This window comes from Dendropsophus ebraccatus, chromosome 7 (assembly GCF_027789765.1).
Source record: "Dendropsophus ebraccatus isolate aDenEbr1 chromosome 7, aDenEbr1.pat, whole genome shotgun sequence".
In the NCBI taxonomy this organism is placed as follows: domain Eukaryota; kingdom Metazoa; phylum Chordata; class Amphibia; order Anura; family Hylidae; genus Dendropsophus; species Dendropsophus ebraccatus.
The window spans coordinates 5,905,573-5,918,751 of NC_091460.1; the positions used below are offsets into that span (position 1 = coordinate 5,905,573).

The 13,179-nt window shown below is 49.0% G+C and overlaps 1 protein-coding gene across 4 annotated transcripts in view; it reads left to right on the top strand.

The window, feature by feature from the left end:
* The window catches only part of DCTN1 (dynactin subunit 1), a 56,518-nt gene that overhangs the window by 14,228 nt on the left and 29,111 nt on the right, over positions 1-13,179 (top strand). The window contains exons 5-6 of one of the 4 annotated variants that reach the window (XM_069977100.1): positions 7,850-7,867; positions 12,084-12,104. The exons of 2 other annotated variants lie outside the window; for them this stretch is intronic. In XM_069977100.1, the coding sequence (XP_069833201.1) occupies positions 7,850-7,867; positions 12,084-12,104 (39 nt within the window). The remainder of the gene's footprint in view (positions 1-7,849; positions 7,868-12,083; positions 12,105-13,179) is intronic. One more of the 4 variants, XM_069977099.1, reaches the window with a different exon arrangement.

A 13,179-nucleotide genomic window follows, 5' to 3' on the forward strand; every position in this document is an offset into this window, starting at 1 on the left:
TATGTAATAATGTATGGATTATCCCCCCCCTATGGTTACAGTATATATATAATAATCCTGTATGTAATAATGTATGGATTATCCCCCCTGGTTACAGCAGTATATATAATAATCCTGTATGTAATAATGTATGGATTATCCCCCCTGGTTACAGCAGTATATATAATAATCCTGTATGTAATAATGTATGGATTATCCCCCCCGCCCCGGTTACAGCAGTATATATAATAATCCTGTATGTAATAATGTATAGATTATCCCCCCCTGGTTACAACAGTATATATAATAATCCTGTATGTAATAATGTATGGATTATCCCCCCCCTGGTTACAGCAGTATATATAATAATCCTGTATGTAATAATGTATGGATTATCCTCCCCGCCCTGGTTACAGCAGTATATATAATAATCCTGTATGTAATATTATATGGATTATCCCCCATGGTTACAGTAATATATATATATATATATATATATATATATATATATATATAATAATCCTTTATGTAATAATGTATGGATTATCCCCCCCCCCCTATGGTTACAGTATATATATAATAATCCTGTATGTAATAATGTATGGATTACCCCCCCTGGTTACAGCAGTATATATAATAATCCTGTATGTAATAATGTATGGATTATCCCCCCTGGTTACAGTATATATATAATAATCCTGTATGTAATAATGTATGGATTACCCCCCCTGGTTACAGCAGTATATATAATAATCCTGTATGTATTATCCTCCCCTGGTTACAGTATATATATAATAATCCTGTATGTAATGTATGGATTATCCCCCCCTGGTTACAGTATATATAATAATAATCCAGTATGTAATAATGTATGGAATATCCCCCTGGTTACAGCAGTATATATAATAATCCTGTATGTAATATTATATGGATTATCCCCCCTTGGTTACAATATATATATTATATAATATATACACACATATAATAATCCTGTATGTAATGTATGGATTATCCTCCCCTGGTTACAGCAGTATATATAATAATCCTGTATGTAATAATGTATGGATCCCCCCCCCCCTAGTTACAGCAGTATATATAATAATCCTGTATGTAATAATGTATGGATTATCCCCCCTGGTTACAGTATATATATAATAATCCTGTATGTAATAATGTATGGATTATCCCCCCCCCCTGGTTACAGTATATATATAATAATCCTCTATGTAATATTGTATGGATTATCCCCCCTGGTTACAGTATATATATAATAATCCTCTATGTAATATTGTATGGATTATCCTCCCCTGGTTACAGCAGTATATATAATAATCCTGTATGTAATAATGTATGGATTATCCCCCCCTGGTTACAGCATATATAATAATAATCCTGTATGTAATAATGTATGGATTATCCTCCCCTGGTTACAGCATATATAATAATAATCCTGTATGTAATAATGTATGGATTATCACCCTGGTTACAGCAGTATATATAATACTCCTGTATGTAATAATGTATGGATTATCCCCCCCCTGGTTACAGTGTGTGTGTGTGTGTATATATATATATATAATATATATATATATATATATATATATATATATAATAATCCTGTATGTAATAATGTATGGATTATCCCCCCTGGTTACAGTATATATAATAATCCTGTATGTAATAATGTATGGATTATCCCCCCCCCCTGGTTACAGTGTATATATATAATAATCCAGTATGTAATAATGTATGGATTATCACCCTGGTTACAGCAGTATATATAATAATCCTGTAAGTAATAATGTATGGATTATCCCCCCTGGTTACCGTGTATATATATAATAATCCTGTATGTAATAATGTATGGATTATCCCCCTGGTTACAGCAGTATATATAATAATCCTGTATGTAATAATGTATGGATTATCCTCCCCTGGTTACAGTATATATATAATAATCCTGTATGTAAAAATTTATGGATTATCCCCCCCTGGTTACAGTATATATATATAATAATCCTGTATGTAATAATGTATGGATTATCCCCCCTGGTTACAGCAGTATATATAATAATCCTGTATGTAATGTATGGATTATCCCCCCTGGTTACCGTGTATATATATAATAATCCTGTATGTAATAATGTATGGATTATCCCCCCCTGGTTACAGTATATATATATAATAATCCTGTATGTAATAATGTATGGATTATCCCCCCTGGTTACAGTATATATATAATAATCCTGTATGTAATAATGTATGGATTACCCCCCCTGGTTACAGCAGTATATATAATAATCCTGTATGTAATAATGTATGGATTATCCCCCCTGGTTACAGCAGTATATATAATAATCCTGTATGTAATAATGTATGGATTATCCCCCCTGGTTACAGTATATATATAATAATCCTGTATGTAATAATGTATGGATTACCCCCCCTGGTTACAGCAGTATATATAATAATCCTGTATGTAATAATGTATGGATTATCCCCCCTGGTTACAGCAGTATATATAATAATCCTGTATGTATTATTCCCCCCCTGGTTACAGTGTATATATATAATACTCCAGTATGTAATAATGTATGGATTATCCCCCTGGTTACAGCAGTATATACAGTGGTACCTTGGTTTAAGAGTAACTTGGTTTAAGAGCGTTTTGTTTTAAGAGCTCACAGTTTTTCAAAATTGGGACTTGGTTTAAGAGCATTGCTTTGGTTTAAGAGCTCCAAGTACTGGGTGGGAGGGGGAGTGGAGGAGGGGTATGGTCTGCATAGCGGGGTCTACAGCCCTGTACTCTGACCCAGGAAGTCTCCCTCACCTTCCAAATCATAGCAGATCCACTTCAGGCTGGGGCTTGCATCAGGGGACAGGACTGTGGAGGTAATCTCCCCATAGCTGTAACCCCTCTCTCCCCGGACAGAGAGCGCTGCATGTATGTGCCCACATCTGCCCTGCTCATTCCTTCCTGCTCCCTGCAGTCTCTGTCCGCCCTTGTGTTTCCCATCCTCTCCATAACTGTACAGTAATTTATAGTATCACAGATTCTGCTGTTTCTGGATGTTTGTTTCGTCTGTTATACATGTTATTCAGAATAATAAATCATTATTTTTGGGGTGTGGAACCAATTGTCTGCATTTCTATGATTTCTTATGGGAAATTTTGCTTTGGTGTAAGAGTGGATTTGGATTACAAGCGCCGTCCTGGAACGAATTATGCTCGTAATCCAAGGCACCACTGTATATAATAATCCTGTATGTAATAACGTATGGATTATCCTCCCCTGGTTAGAGCAGTATATATAATAATCCTGTATGTAATAATGTATGGATTATCCCCCCTGGTTACAGCAGTATATATATATATATATATATATATATATATATATATATATATATATATATATATAATAATCCTGTATGTAAAAATGTATGGATTATCCCCCCCCCCCCCCCCCCCCCCCGGTTACAGCAGTATATATAATAATCCTGTATGTAATAATGTATGGATTATCCTCCCCTGGTTACAGTATATATAATAATAATCCTGTATGTAATAATGTATGGATTATCCCCCCCCCCCCCCCGCCCCGGTTACAGCAGTATATATAATAATCCAGTATGTAATAATGTATGGATTATCCCCCCCTGGTTGCAGTAGTATATATAATAATCCTGTATGTAATAATGTATGGATTATCCCCCCTGGTTACAGCAGTATATATAATAATCCTCTATGGATTATTTTCCCCTGTGCATATCACACTGCGTAATCCCTGATCGGTCTGTGTCGTCGCGTTGGTCGCTGTCGCTGGTTACGGAGGGGCGGCAAATGACCTCTATATGAGGATATATGTGCGGGTTTGTGTGTGTGCTGTGGCTGTGGGCGGTCATGTGGACGTTGCTGTTATCACGGACATGATGGCTTCAGTCCTTCTGTGTATTGTATGTTGTGCTAGGTTCTCTGGATTATACTCAGCGCTTTGCGTGTAACACCGGCCATTGAGCCCCTAACTCTAACATGGGGTCCCTCACTTCTGGGACCCTGCTTCTACTATGTAATCTTCAGCACAGCCAATTCCTGACATCCTCTGTGCTGCTGTGACCCTGCTCCTTCCTCTATGTAACTCTTATCCTTTGACCTCCCTTATAAGATCAGCCCCCTCCTCTCCTGACATCCTCTGTGCTGCTGTGACCTTCCCTATAAGATCAGCCCCCTCCTCTCCTGACATCCTCTGTGCTGCTGTGTCCTCCTCTCCTATAGTATCAGCCCCCTCCTCTCCTGACATCCTCTGTGCTGCTGTGACCGCTCCTATAAGATCAGCCCCCCTCCTCTCCTGACATCCTCTGTGCTGCTGGGACCTCTCCTATATGATCAGCACCCTCCTCTCCTGACATCCTCTGTGCTGCTGTGTCCTCCTCTCCTATAGTATCAGCCCCCTCCTCTCCTGACATCCTCTGTGCTGCTGTGACCTATCCTATAGATGAGCACCCTCCTCTCCTGACATCCTCTGTGCTGCTGTGTCCTCCTCTCCTATACTATCAGCCCCCTCCTCTCCTGACATCCTCTGTGCTGCTGTGACCTCTCCTATAAGATCAGCCCCCTCCTCTCCTATAAGATCAGCCCCCTCCTCTCCTGACATCCTCTGTGCTGCAGTGACCTCTCCTATATGATCATCTCCCTCCCCTCCTGACATCCTCTGTGCTGCTGGGACCTCTCGTATATGATCAGCCCCCTCCTCTCCTGACATCCTCTGTGTTGCTGGGACCTCTCCTATATGATCAGAACCCTCCTCTCCTGACATCCTCTGTGCTGCTGTGACCTCTCCTATAAGATCAGCACCCTCCTCTCCTGACATCCTCTGTGCTGCTGTGACCCTGCTCCTTGTGTTCCTAGGAATGCTCCTTGCTATCCCCCCACCCCCTGCCGCTCTCCATATCTCTGCAGCTATTTTCTCATAGTCTCTAGGGACAGTCCGTTAGTATTATCCTCTCAGAGAGTGCCGGCTGCTAATGCTGTGATGTATTCTGTGGGGGGGGGGGGGGGGTGTAATGACGCCTCCCCCCCCCCCCCCCCCCCCCCCCCACCTTGTTCCCAGGCGGTGACTAGTACCGGTGGGGAAATCACTTTCTGTGTTAACGTCTCACAACAACATCTGTCATTTACCTGCAGCGACTTACTAGCAGATACTGCCTGTAATGGCTCCTCAGCAGTGTGAGCAGGTCCAGGTCACATGATGCTACAAGATATGCTGGAGAGCAGTGTGAGAAGGACCAGGTCACATGATCCCGCTACAAGAGCTGGAGAGCAGTGTGAGCAGGTCCAGGTCACATGATCCTGCTACAAGAGCTGCTGGAGAACAGGACCAGGTCACATGATCCCGCTACAAGATATGCTGGAGAGCAGTGTGAGCAGGACCAGGTCACATGATCCTGCTACAAGATATGCTGGAGAGCAGTGTGAGCAGGACCAGGTCACATGATCCCGCTACAAGAGCTGCTGGAGAGCAGTGTGAGCAGGACCAGGTCACATGATCCCGCTACAAGAGCTGCTGGAGAGTAGTGTGAGCAGGACCAGGTCACATGATCCCGCTACAAGAGCTGCTGGAGAGTAGTGTGAGCAGGACCGGGTCACATGATCCCGCTACAAGAGCTGCTGGAGAGCTATGTAAGCAGGACCAGGTCACGTGATCCCGCTACAAGAGCTGCTGGAGAACAGGACCAGGTCACGTGATCCCGCTACAAGAGCTGCTGGAGAGCAGTGTGAGCAGGACCAGGTCACGTGATCCTGCTACAAGAGCTGCTGGAGAGCAATGTGAGCAGGACCAGGTCACATGATCCCGCTACAAGAGCTGCTGGAGAGCAGTGTGAGCAGGACCAGGTCACATGATCCCGCTACAAGAGCTGCTGGAGAGCTATGTAAGCAGGACCGGGTCACATGATCCCGCTACAAGAGCTGCTGGAGAGCTATGTAAGCAGGACCAGGTCACATGATCCCGCTACAACAGCTGCTGGAGAGCAGTGTGAGCAGGTCCAGGTCACATGATCCCGCTACAACAGCTGCTGGAGAGCAGTGTGAGCAGGACCGGGTCACATGATCCCGCTACAAGAGCTGCTGGAGAGCAGGACCAGGTCACATGATCCCGCTACAAGAGACATGATCCCGCTACAAGAGCTGCTGGAGAGCAGGACCAGGTCACATGATCCCGCTACAAGAGCTGCTGGAGAGCAATGTGAGCAGGTCCAGGTCACATGATCCCGCTACATGAGCTGCTGGAGAGCAATGTGAGCAGGACCAGGTCACATGATCCCGCTACAAGAGCTGCTGGAGAGCAGTGTGAGCAGGACCGGGTCACATGATCCCACTACAAGAGCTGCTGGAGAGCAGTGTGAGCAGGACCAGGTCACATGATGCTGCAAGATATGCTGGAGAGCAGTGTGAGAAGAACCAGGTCACATGATCCCGCTACAAGAGCTGGAGAGCAGTGTGAGCAGGACCAGGTCACATGATTCCGCTACAAGAGCTGCTGGAGAGCAGGACCATGTCACATGATCCCGCTACAAGAGCTGCTGGAGTGCAGGGATTACTGTGTGAACACAGCTCTGCAGGTGTGGGGCATGCTGGGAGTTGTAGTGCCAGGTGAGCAGTGGAGGGTCAGGACAGGCGGTGCTGGGCGGTGACCTGCTCCCGGATCACAGACGCCATCTGCTCACTTGTCTGCCGCTAATCCCATGAGATGTGACGGCATTAACCCATGCATTGCTGGGAGCAGACACTCACTTATAATCCCCTTATAGCATGACTAAGCCTGCAGACTATCGCTCCCTGTTATCAGGCTGACTGCATAAGGGATGAGTGACCCCGGGTAATACCCCCTCCCCCCATGAGTGACAGGGCAGAGAGGGAGGAGCAGCACCCTGTCAGAGAGCGGGTTAGGGTCCTTGTATACTCTCTGTATGATGTAGTAAGCTTGGTGTATACCTGTGGAGGAGGGCACAGCGCTCTACGCCGGCTGGGACTTCTATGGAGTTGTGTGTGTGTGTGTGTGTGTGTGTGTGTGTGTGTATGTATGTATGTATTTGTGTGTGTGTGTGTGTGTGTATGTATGTATTTGTGTGTGTGTGTATGTATGTATTTGTGTGTGTGTGTATGTATGTATTTGTGTGTGTGTGTGTGTGTATATATATATATACTGTGTGTGTGTATATATATAGTGTGTGTGTGTGTGTGTATATGTATATATATATATATATATATATATATATATATATATATATATATATATATATATATATATATACTGTGTGTGTGTATATATATATATAATATATATACTGTGTGTGTGTGTATATATATATCTATTAGTAATTATTAGAGGTGTGATGTGGTTGTGCCCCCCGGTGGTCTCTGGGGGCGGTGCAGCATTAACCCTTCCTGTGCCTGGCAGAGATGTGGTCCAGCGATGAATGGGGCTGATGCTGCTGGTTACCGGGTTACGGGCTCCTCCTCCCCTGTGTCTGAGCCCCCCTCCTCCTCCTCCTCCTCTGGCTATAGAGAGGCATCTGAGCCATTATAGAAGGTCTCTCCGCAGCTGCTGCCGCTGATGTAATCCTCCGGGCTCGGGGCGGTGGTTACATAGGGAGTCGGCCAGGACGGTGCCGCATCCCTACAGGAGGGGTAGGGTGGTGGGGGGCGGCATGGCGAATCCCGGCGGTGACTGTCAGGGGGGAGCGGCGTCCGGATCTCCAGCCATCCATCTCTCCTCACCATAGAGAAGCACTGCGGCCATTTGCTCCTGTGATCTATGTCCTAACACTTGTCTTCTCTCTTCCTCACCTGCCCTTGTGTGACCATGAAGCAGGCACCGACCACCAGGAAGGTACCCACCCCTCCGTACCCCCTCGTACCCGCTGTCTGGTGACCCCTCTACCTGTGCTGCATGATGTGCTAGGAGCTGCAGAGCGTCTCTCCATCACTGAGGCCTCCATAGCCGGGGTGGGAGGGGAGCTGTGGTGGTGCCCATGGTGGTGCCCATCTCAGGGCCGGGCACTGCCCCCAATATCCTTGATTCGTCCTCCTCTTCTTCTAGATGTGGATGATGTGCAGTATGGGATCTGGACGGTGGCGTTTAGGATCCCTCGGGGACTGTCTCCTGCAGGGATTACCACCCAGCTGTCCTGAGCCCTAGCTGGCACAGTAACCTGGGTATTCAGCCACATTAGGGTAGGGGATGCGGCGATGATGAGAGCAGGAGGACTTGTGGGATCACCCAGCTTTCCCAATATAGGATAAGGGTGGGGGGGGGGGTCAGTGGTATTAGGGATCACCCAGCTTTCCCAATATAGGATAAGGGTGGGGGGGGGGGGTTCAGTGGTATTAGGGATCACCCAGCTTTCCCAGGATAGGATATTGGGGGGGGGGGGGGGGGGGTCAGTGATATTAGGTGTCACCCAGCTTTCTTAGGATAGGATATATTGGGGGGGGGGGTGTATTATGAGGGGTCACCCAGCTTTCCCGGGATAGGATATTTGGGGGGGGGCAGTAGTAATAGGGGTCAACCAGCTTTCCCAGGATAGGATATGGGGGGGGGGGGGGGGAAGTATTATGAGGGGTCTCCCAGCTTTCCCAGGATAGGATATTGGGGGGGGGGGGGGGGTGTCAGTGATATTAGGGGTCACCCAGCTTTCCCAGGATAGGATATTGGGGGGTGAGTGATATTAGGTGTCACTCAGCTTTCCTAGGATAGGATGTATTTGGGGGGGGGGCAGTGATATTAGAGGTCACCCAGCTTTCCCAGAAAAGGATATGGCGGGTGGGGGGGCAGTGATAGTAGGGGTTACCCAGCTTTCCCAGGATAGGGTGTATTGGGGGGGCAGTGATATTAGAGGTCACCCAGCTTTCCCAGAAAAGGATATGGCAGGGGCTTGGGGCAGTGATATTAAGGGTCACCCAGCTTTCCCGGGATAGGATATAGGGTGGGGGGGGGGCATTGATATTAGGGGTCACCAAGCTTTCCCAGCAGATAGTGGGGAGTCAGTGATATTAGGGATCACCCAGCTTTCCCAGCAGATAGTGGGGAGTCAGTGATATTAGGGGTCACCCAGCTTTCCCAGCAGATAGTGGGGAGTCAGTGATATTAGGGGTCACCCAGCTTTCCCGGGATAGGATATAGGGTGGGGGGAGTCAGTGATATTAGGGGTCACCCAGCTTTCCCGGGATAGGATATAGGGTGGGGGCAGTGATATTAGGGGTCACCCAGCTTTCCTGGGATATGATATAGGGTGGGGTGGCAGTGATATTAGGGGTCACCCAGCTTTCCCAGGATAGGATATAGGGTGTGGGGGGGGGCAGTGATATTAGGGGTCACCCAGCTTTCCCGGGATAGGATATAGGGTGGGGGGGCAGTGATATTAGGGGTCACCCAGCTTTCCCGGGATAGGATATAGGGTGTGGGGGGGGGGCAGTGATATTAGGGGTCACCCAGCTTTCCCGGGATAGGATATAGGGTGGGGGGGGCAGTGATATTAGGGGTCACCCAGCTTTCCCGGGATAGGATATTGGGGGGTGAGTGATATTAGGTGTCACTCAGCTTTCCTAGGATAGGATGTATTTGGGGGGGGGGGGGCAGTGATATTAGAGGTCACCCAGCTTTCCCAGAAAAGGATATGGCGGGTGGGGGGGCAGTGATAGTAGGGGTTACCCAGCTTTCCCAGGATAGGGTGTATTGGGGGGGCAGTGATATTAGAGGTCACCCAGCTTTCCCAGAAAAGGATATGGCAGGGGCTTGGGGCAGTGATATTAAGGGTCACCCAGCTTTCCCGGGATAGGATATAGGGTGGGGGGGGGCATTGATATTAGGGGTCACCAAGCTTTCCCAGCAGATAGTGGGGAGTCAGTGATATTAGGGATCACCCAGCTTTCCCAGCAGATAGTGGGGAGTCAGTGATATTAGGGGTCACCCAGCTTTCCCAGCAGATAGTGGGGAGTCAGTGATATTAGGGGTCACCCAGCTTTCCCGGGATAGGATATAAGGTGGGGGGAGTCAGTGATATTAGGGGTCACCCAGCTTTCCCGGGATAGGATATAGGGTGGGGGCAGTGATATTAGGGGTCACCCAGCTTTCCTGGGATATGATATAGGGTGGGGTGGCAGTGATATTAGGGGTCACCCAGCTTTCCCAGGATAGGATATAGGGTGTGGGGGGGGGGCAGTGATATTAGGGGTCACCCAGCTTTCCCGGGATAGGATATAGGGTGGGGGGGCAGTGATATTAGGGGTCACCCAGCTTTCCCGGGATAGGATATAGGGTGGGGGGCAGTGATATTAGGGGTCACCCAGCTTTCCCGGGATAGGATATAGGGTGGGGGGGCAGTGATATTAGGGGTCACCCAGCTTTCCCGGGATAGGATATAGGGTGGGGGGGCAGTGATATTAGGGGTCACCCAGCTTTCCCGGGATAGGATATAGGGTGGGGGGGGGCAGTGATATTAGGGGTCACCCAGCTTTCCCGGGATAGGATATAGGGTGGGGGGGGCAGTGATATTAGGGGTCACCCAGCTTTCCCGGGATAGGAAATAGGGTGGGGGAGGAAGTGATATTAGGGGTCACCCAGCTTTCCCGGGATAGGATATAGGGTGGGGGGCAGTGATATTAGGGGTCACCCAGCTTTCCCAGCAGATAGTGGGGAGTCAGTGATATTAGGGGCACCCAGCTTTCCCAGCAGATATTGGGGAATCAGTGATATTAGGGGTCACCCAGCTTTCCCAGCAGATAGTGGGGAGTCACTGATATTAGGGGCACCCAGCTTTCCCAGCAGATAGTGGGGAGTCAGTGATATTAGGGGCACCCAGCTTTCCCAGCAGATATTGGGGAATCAGTGATATTAGGGGTCACCCAGCTTTCCCAGCAGATAGTGGGGAGTCAGTGATATTAGGGGCACCCAGCTTTCCCAGCAGATAGTGGGGAGTCAGTGATATTAGGGGAACCCAGCTTTCCCAGCAGATAGTGGGGAGTCAGTGATATTAGGGGCACCCAGCTTTCCCAGCAGATAGTGGGGAGTCAGTGATATTAGGGGCACCCAGCTTTCTCAGCAGATAGTGGGGAGTCAGTGATATTAGGGGAACCCAGCTTTCCCAGCAGATAGTGGGGAGTCAGTGATATTAGGGGCACCCAGCTTTCCCAGCAGATAGGGGGGAGTCAGTGATATTAGGGGCACCCAGCTTTCCCAGCAGATAGTGGGGAGTCAGTGATATTAGGTGGCAGATGTCAGAGGATTAGATGAGAAGACACCTTCCCCCCCCCCCCCCCCCCCCCCCCCCGGATCCAGTATCTCAGCTCCCTTATCACTGCTGAGGGTTTGTTACACTGTGTCAGGCAGCAGAGACAGATGTAATAGAGGAGGGGGGGGGGGGGGGCTTCTGTCCTCCGGTTACCCCCCTCTTATAGTCAGTAATGGGTGAAGGGTTTACAGACACTCTCACCGGGTCCCGGGCTAATCCCCCCCTTATCTCCGCTCCCTGGGGCCCCAGCTGAGGAATCCTCCCCCTCCACCCCGCCAGCACTAACAATGGCCCCTGTCACTGAGGCCTCTGTGCAGCTCCTGCTTAGCATGCCAGCTGTGTACCCGCTATACCAGGGATGGGAGGGGGACCAGGAGGATAGAGACTGATACAGCCCTGCATGCCAGCTGCGTACCCGCTATACCAGGGATGGGAGGGGGACCAGGAGGATAGAGACTGATACAGCCCTGCATGCCAGCTGTGTACCCGCTATACCAGGGATGGGAGGGGGACCAGGAGGATAGAGACTGGTACAGCCCTGCATGCCAGCTGTATACCCGCTATGCCAGGGATGGGAGGGGGACCAGGAGGATAGGGCTCGATGAGTCTCTGCATGCCAGCTGTGTACCTGTAACAGCAGAATAGTGAGTGCAGCTCTGGAGGATGAGACATGATGTAACAGCAGAATAGTGAGTGCAGCTCCGGAGGTGAGGGTAGGCTGCGGCTCCTGTGTGTTGGATGTCACTAAACCCTGTCGGTGTCTTCTCTCTCCTCTGCTGACGCTTCTCCTGTCGTCTCTTCCTGCCTCCTCCACAGATCACCACCCGCCGCACCAAGGTGAGCCGCCGCCGTCCTCTGTGATGTCGTGTGTGTGTGTGATGATGTCATCACTGGGGGGGGGCCGTGCCCCCGCCTGTCAGGAGTTGTATCCCCATAGGGGGCAGTGTTATCTGCCAGCCACGTCTTCCTGCATAAACCGGGGTGACCCCTGTGCTCACGTACACATTGTCATCACATCCTGCCCTATCACTACAACCGCCTGCCATAGTGTGTGCCGCGTCCTGGACCTGCGCCGTGTGCCTCACAGCTCTGCTATACAGGGTGATGGTGCCTCACAGCTCTGCTATACAGGGTGATGGTGCCTCACAGCTCTGCTATACAGGGTGATGGTGCCTCACAGCTCTACTATACGGGGTGATGGTGCCTCACAGCTCTGCTATACAGGGTGATGGTGCCTCACAGCTCTGCTATACAGGGTGATGGTGCCTCACAGCTCTGCTATACAGGGTGATGGTGCCTCACAGCTCTGCTATACAGGGTGATGGTGCCTCACAGCGCTGCTATACGGGGTGATGGTGCCTCACAGCTCTGCTATACGGGTTGATGGTGCCTCACAGCTCTGCTATACAGGGTGATGGTGTATACCCGCAGTGTCCCTGAGCCTGGATTTGATCCCAGCTCCATCCAGTATTTGGGCTATGTGTGTATAGCAGAGCTGAGTTTGGTGCCTCTCATATTGTCATGCACAGCATAAAGGGTTAAAATCACAGAATCAGCTCTGCTATGTCTGTGCTCATCCCTGGCGACTACAGCCGAGAAGCTCCATATTATAGAGACACATCGCATGTAAGATCCGAGTATGGCGGTGACTGCGCTATTATGGGACCCTGGTATGGCGGTGACTGCGGTATTATGGGATCCTGGTATGGCGGTGACTGCGGTATTATGGGATCCTGGTATGGCGGTGACTGCTGTATTATGGGACCCTGGTATGGCGGTGACTGCGGTATTATGGGATCCTGGTATGGAGGTGGATATAACTGCAGTATTATGGGATCCTGGTATGGTGGTGACTGCGGTATTATGGGACCCTGGTATGGTGGTGGATATGACTGCAGTATTATGGGATCCA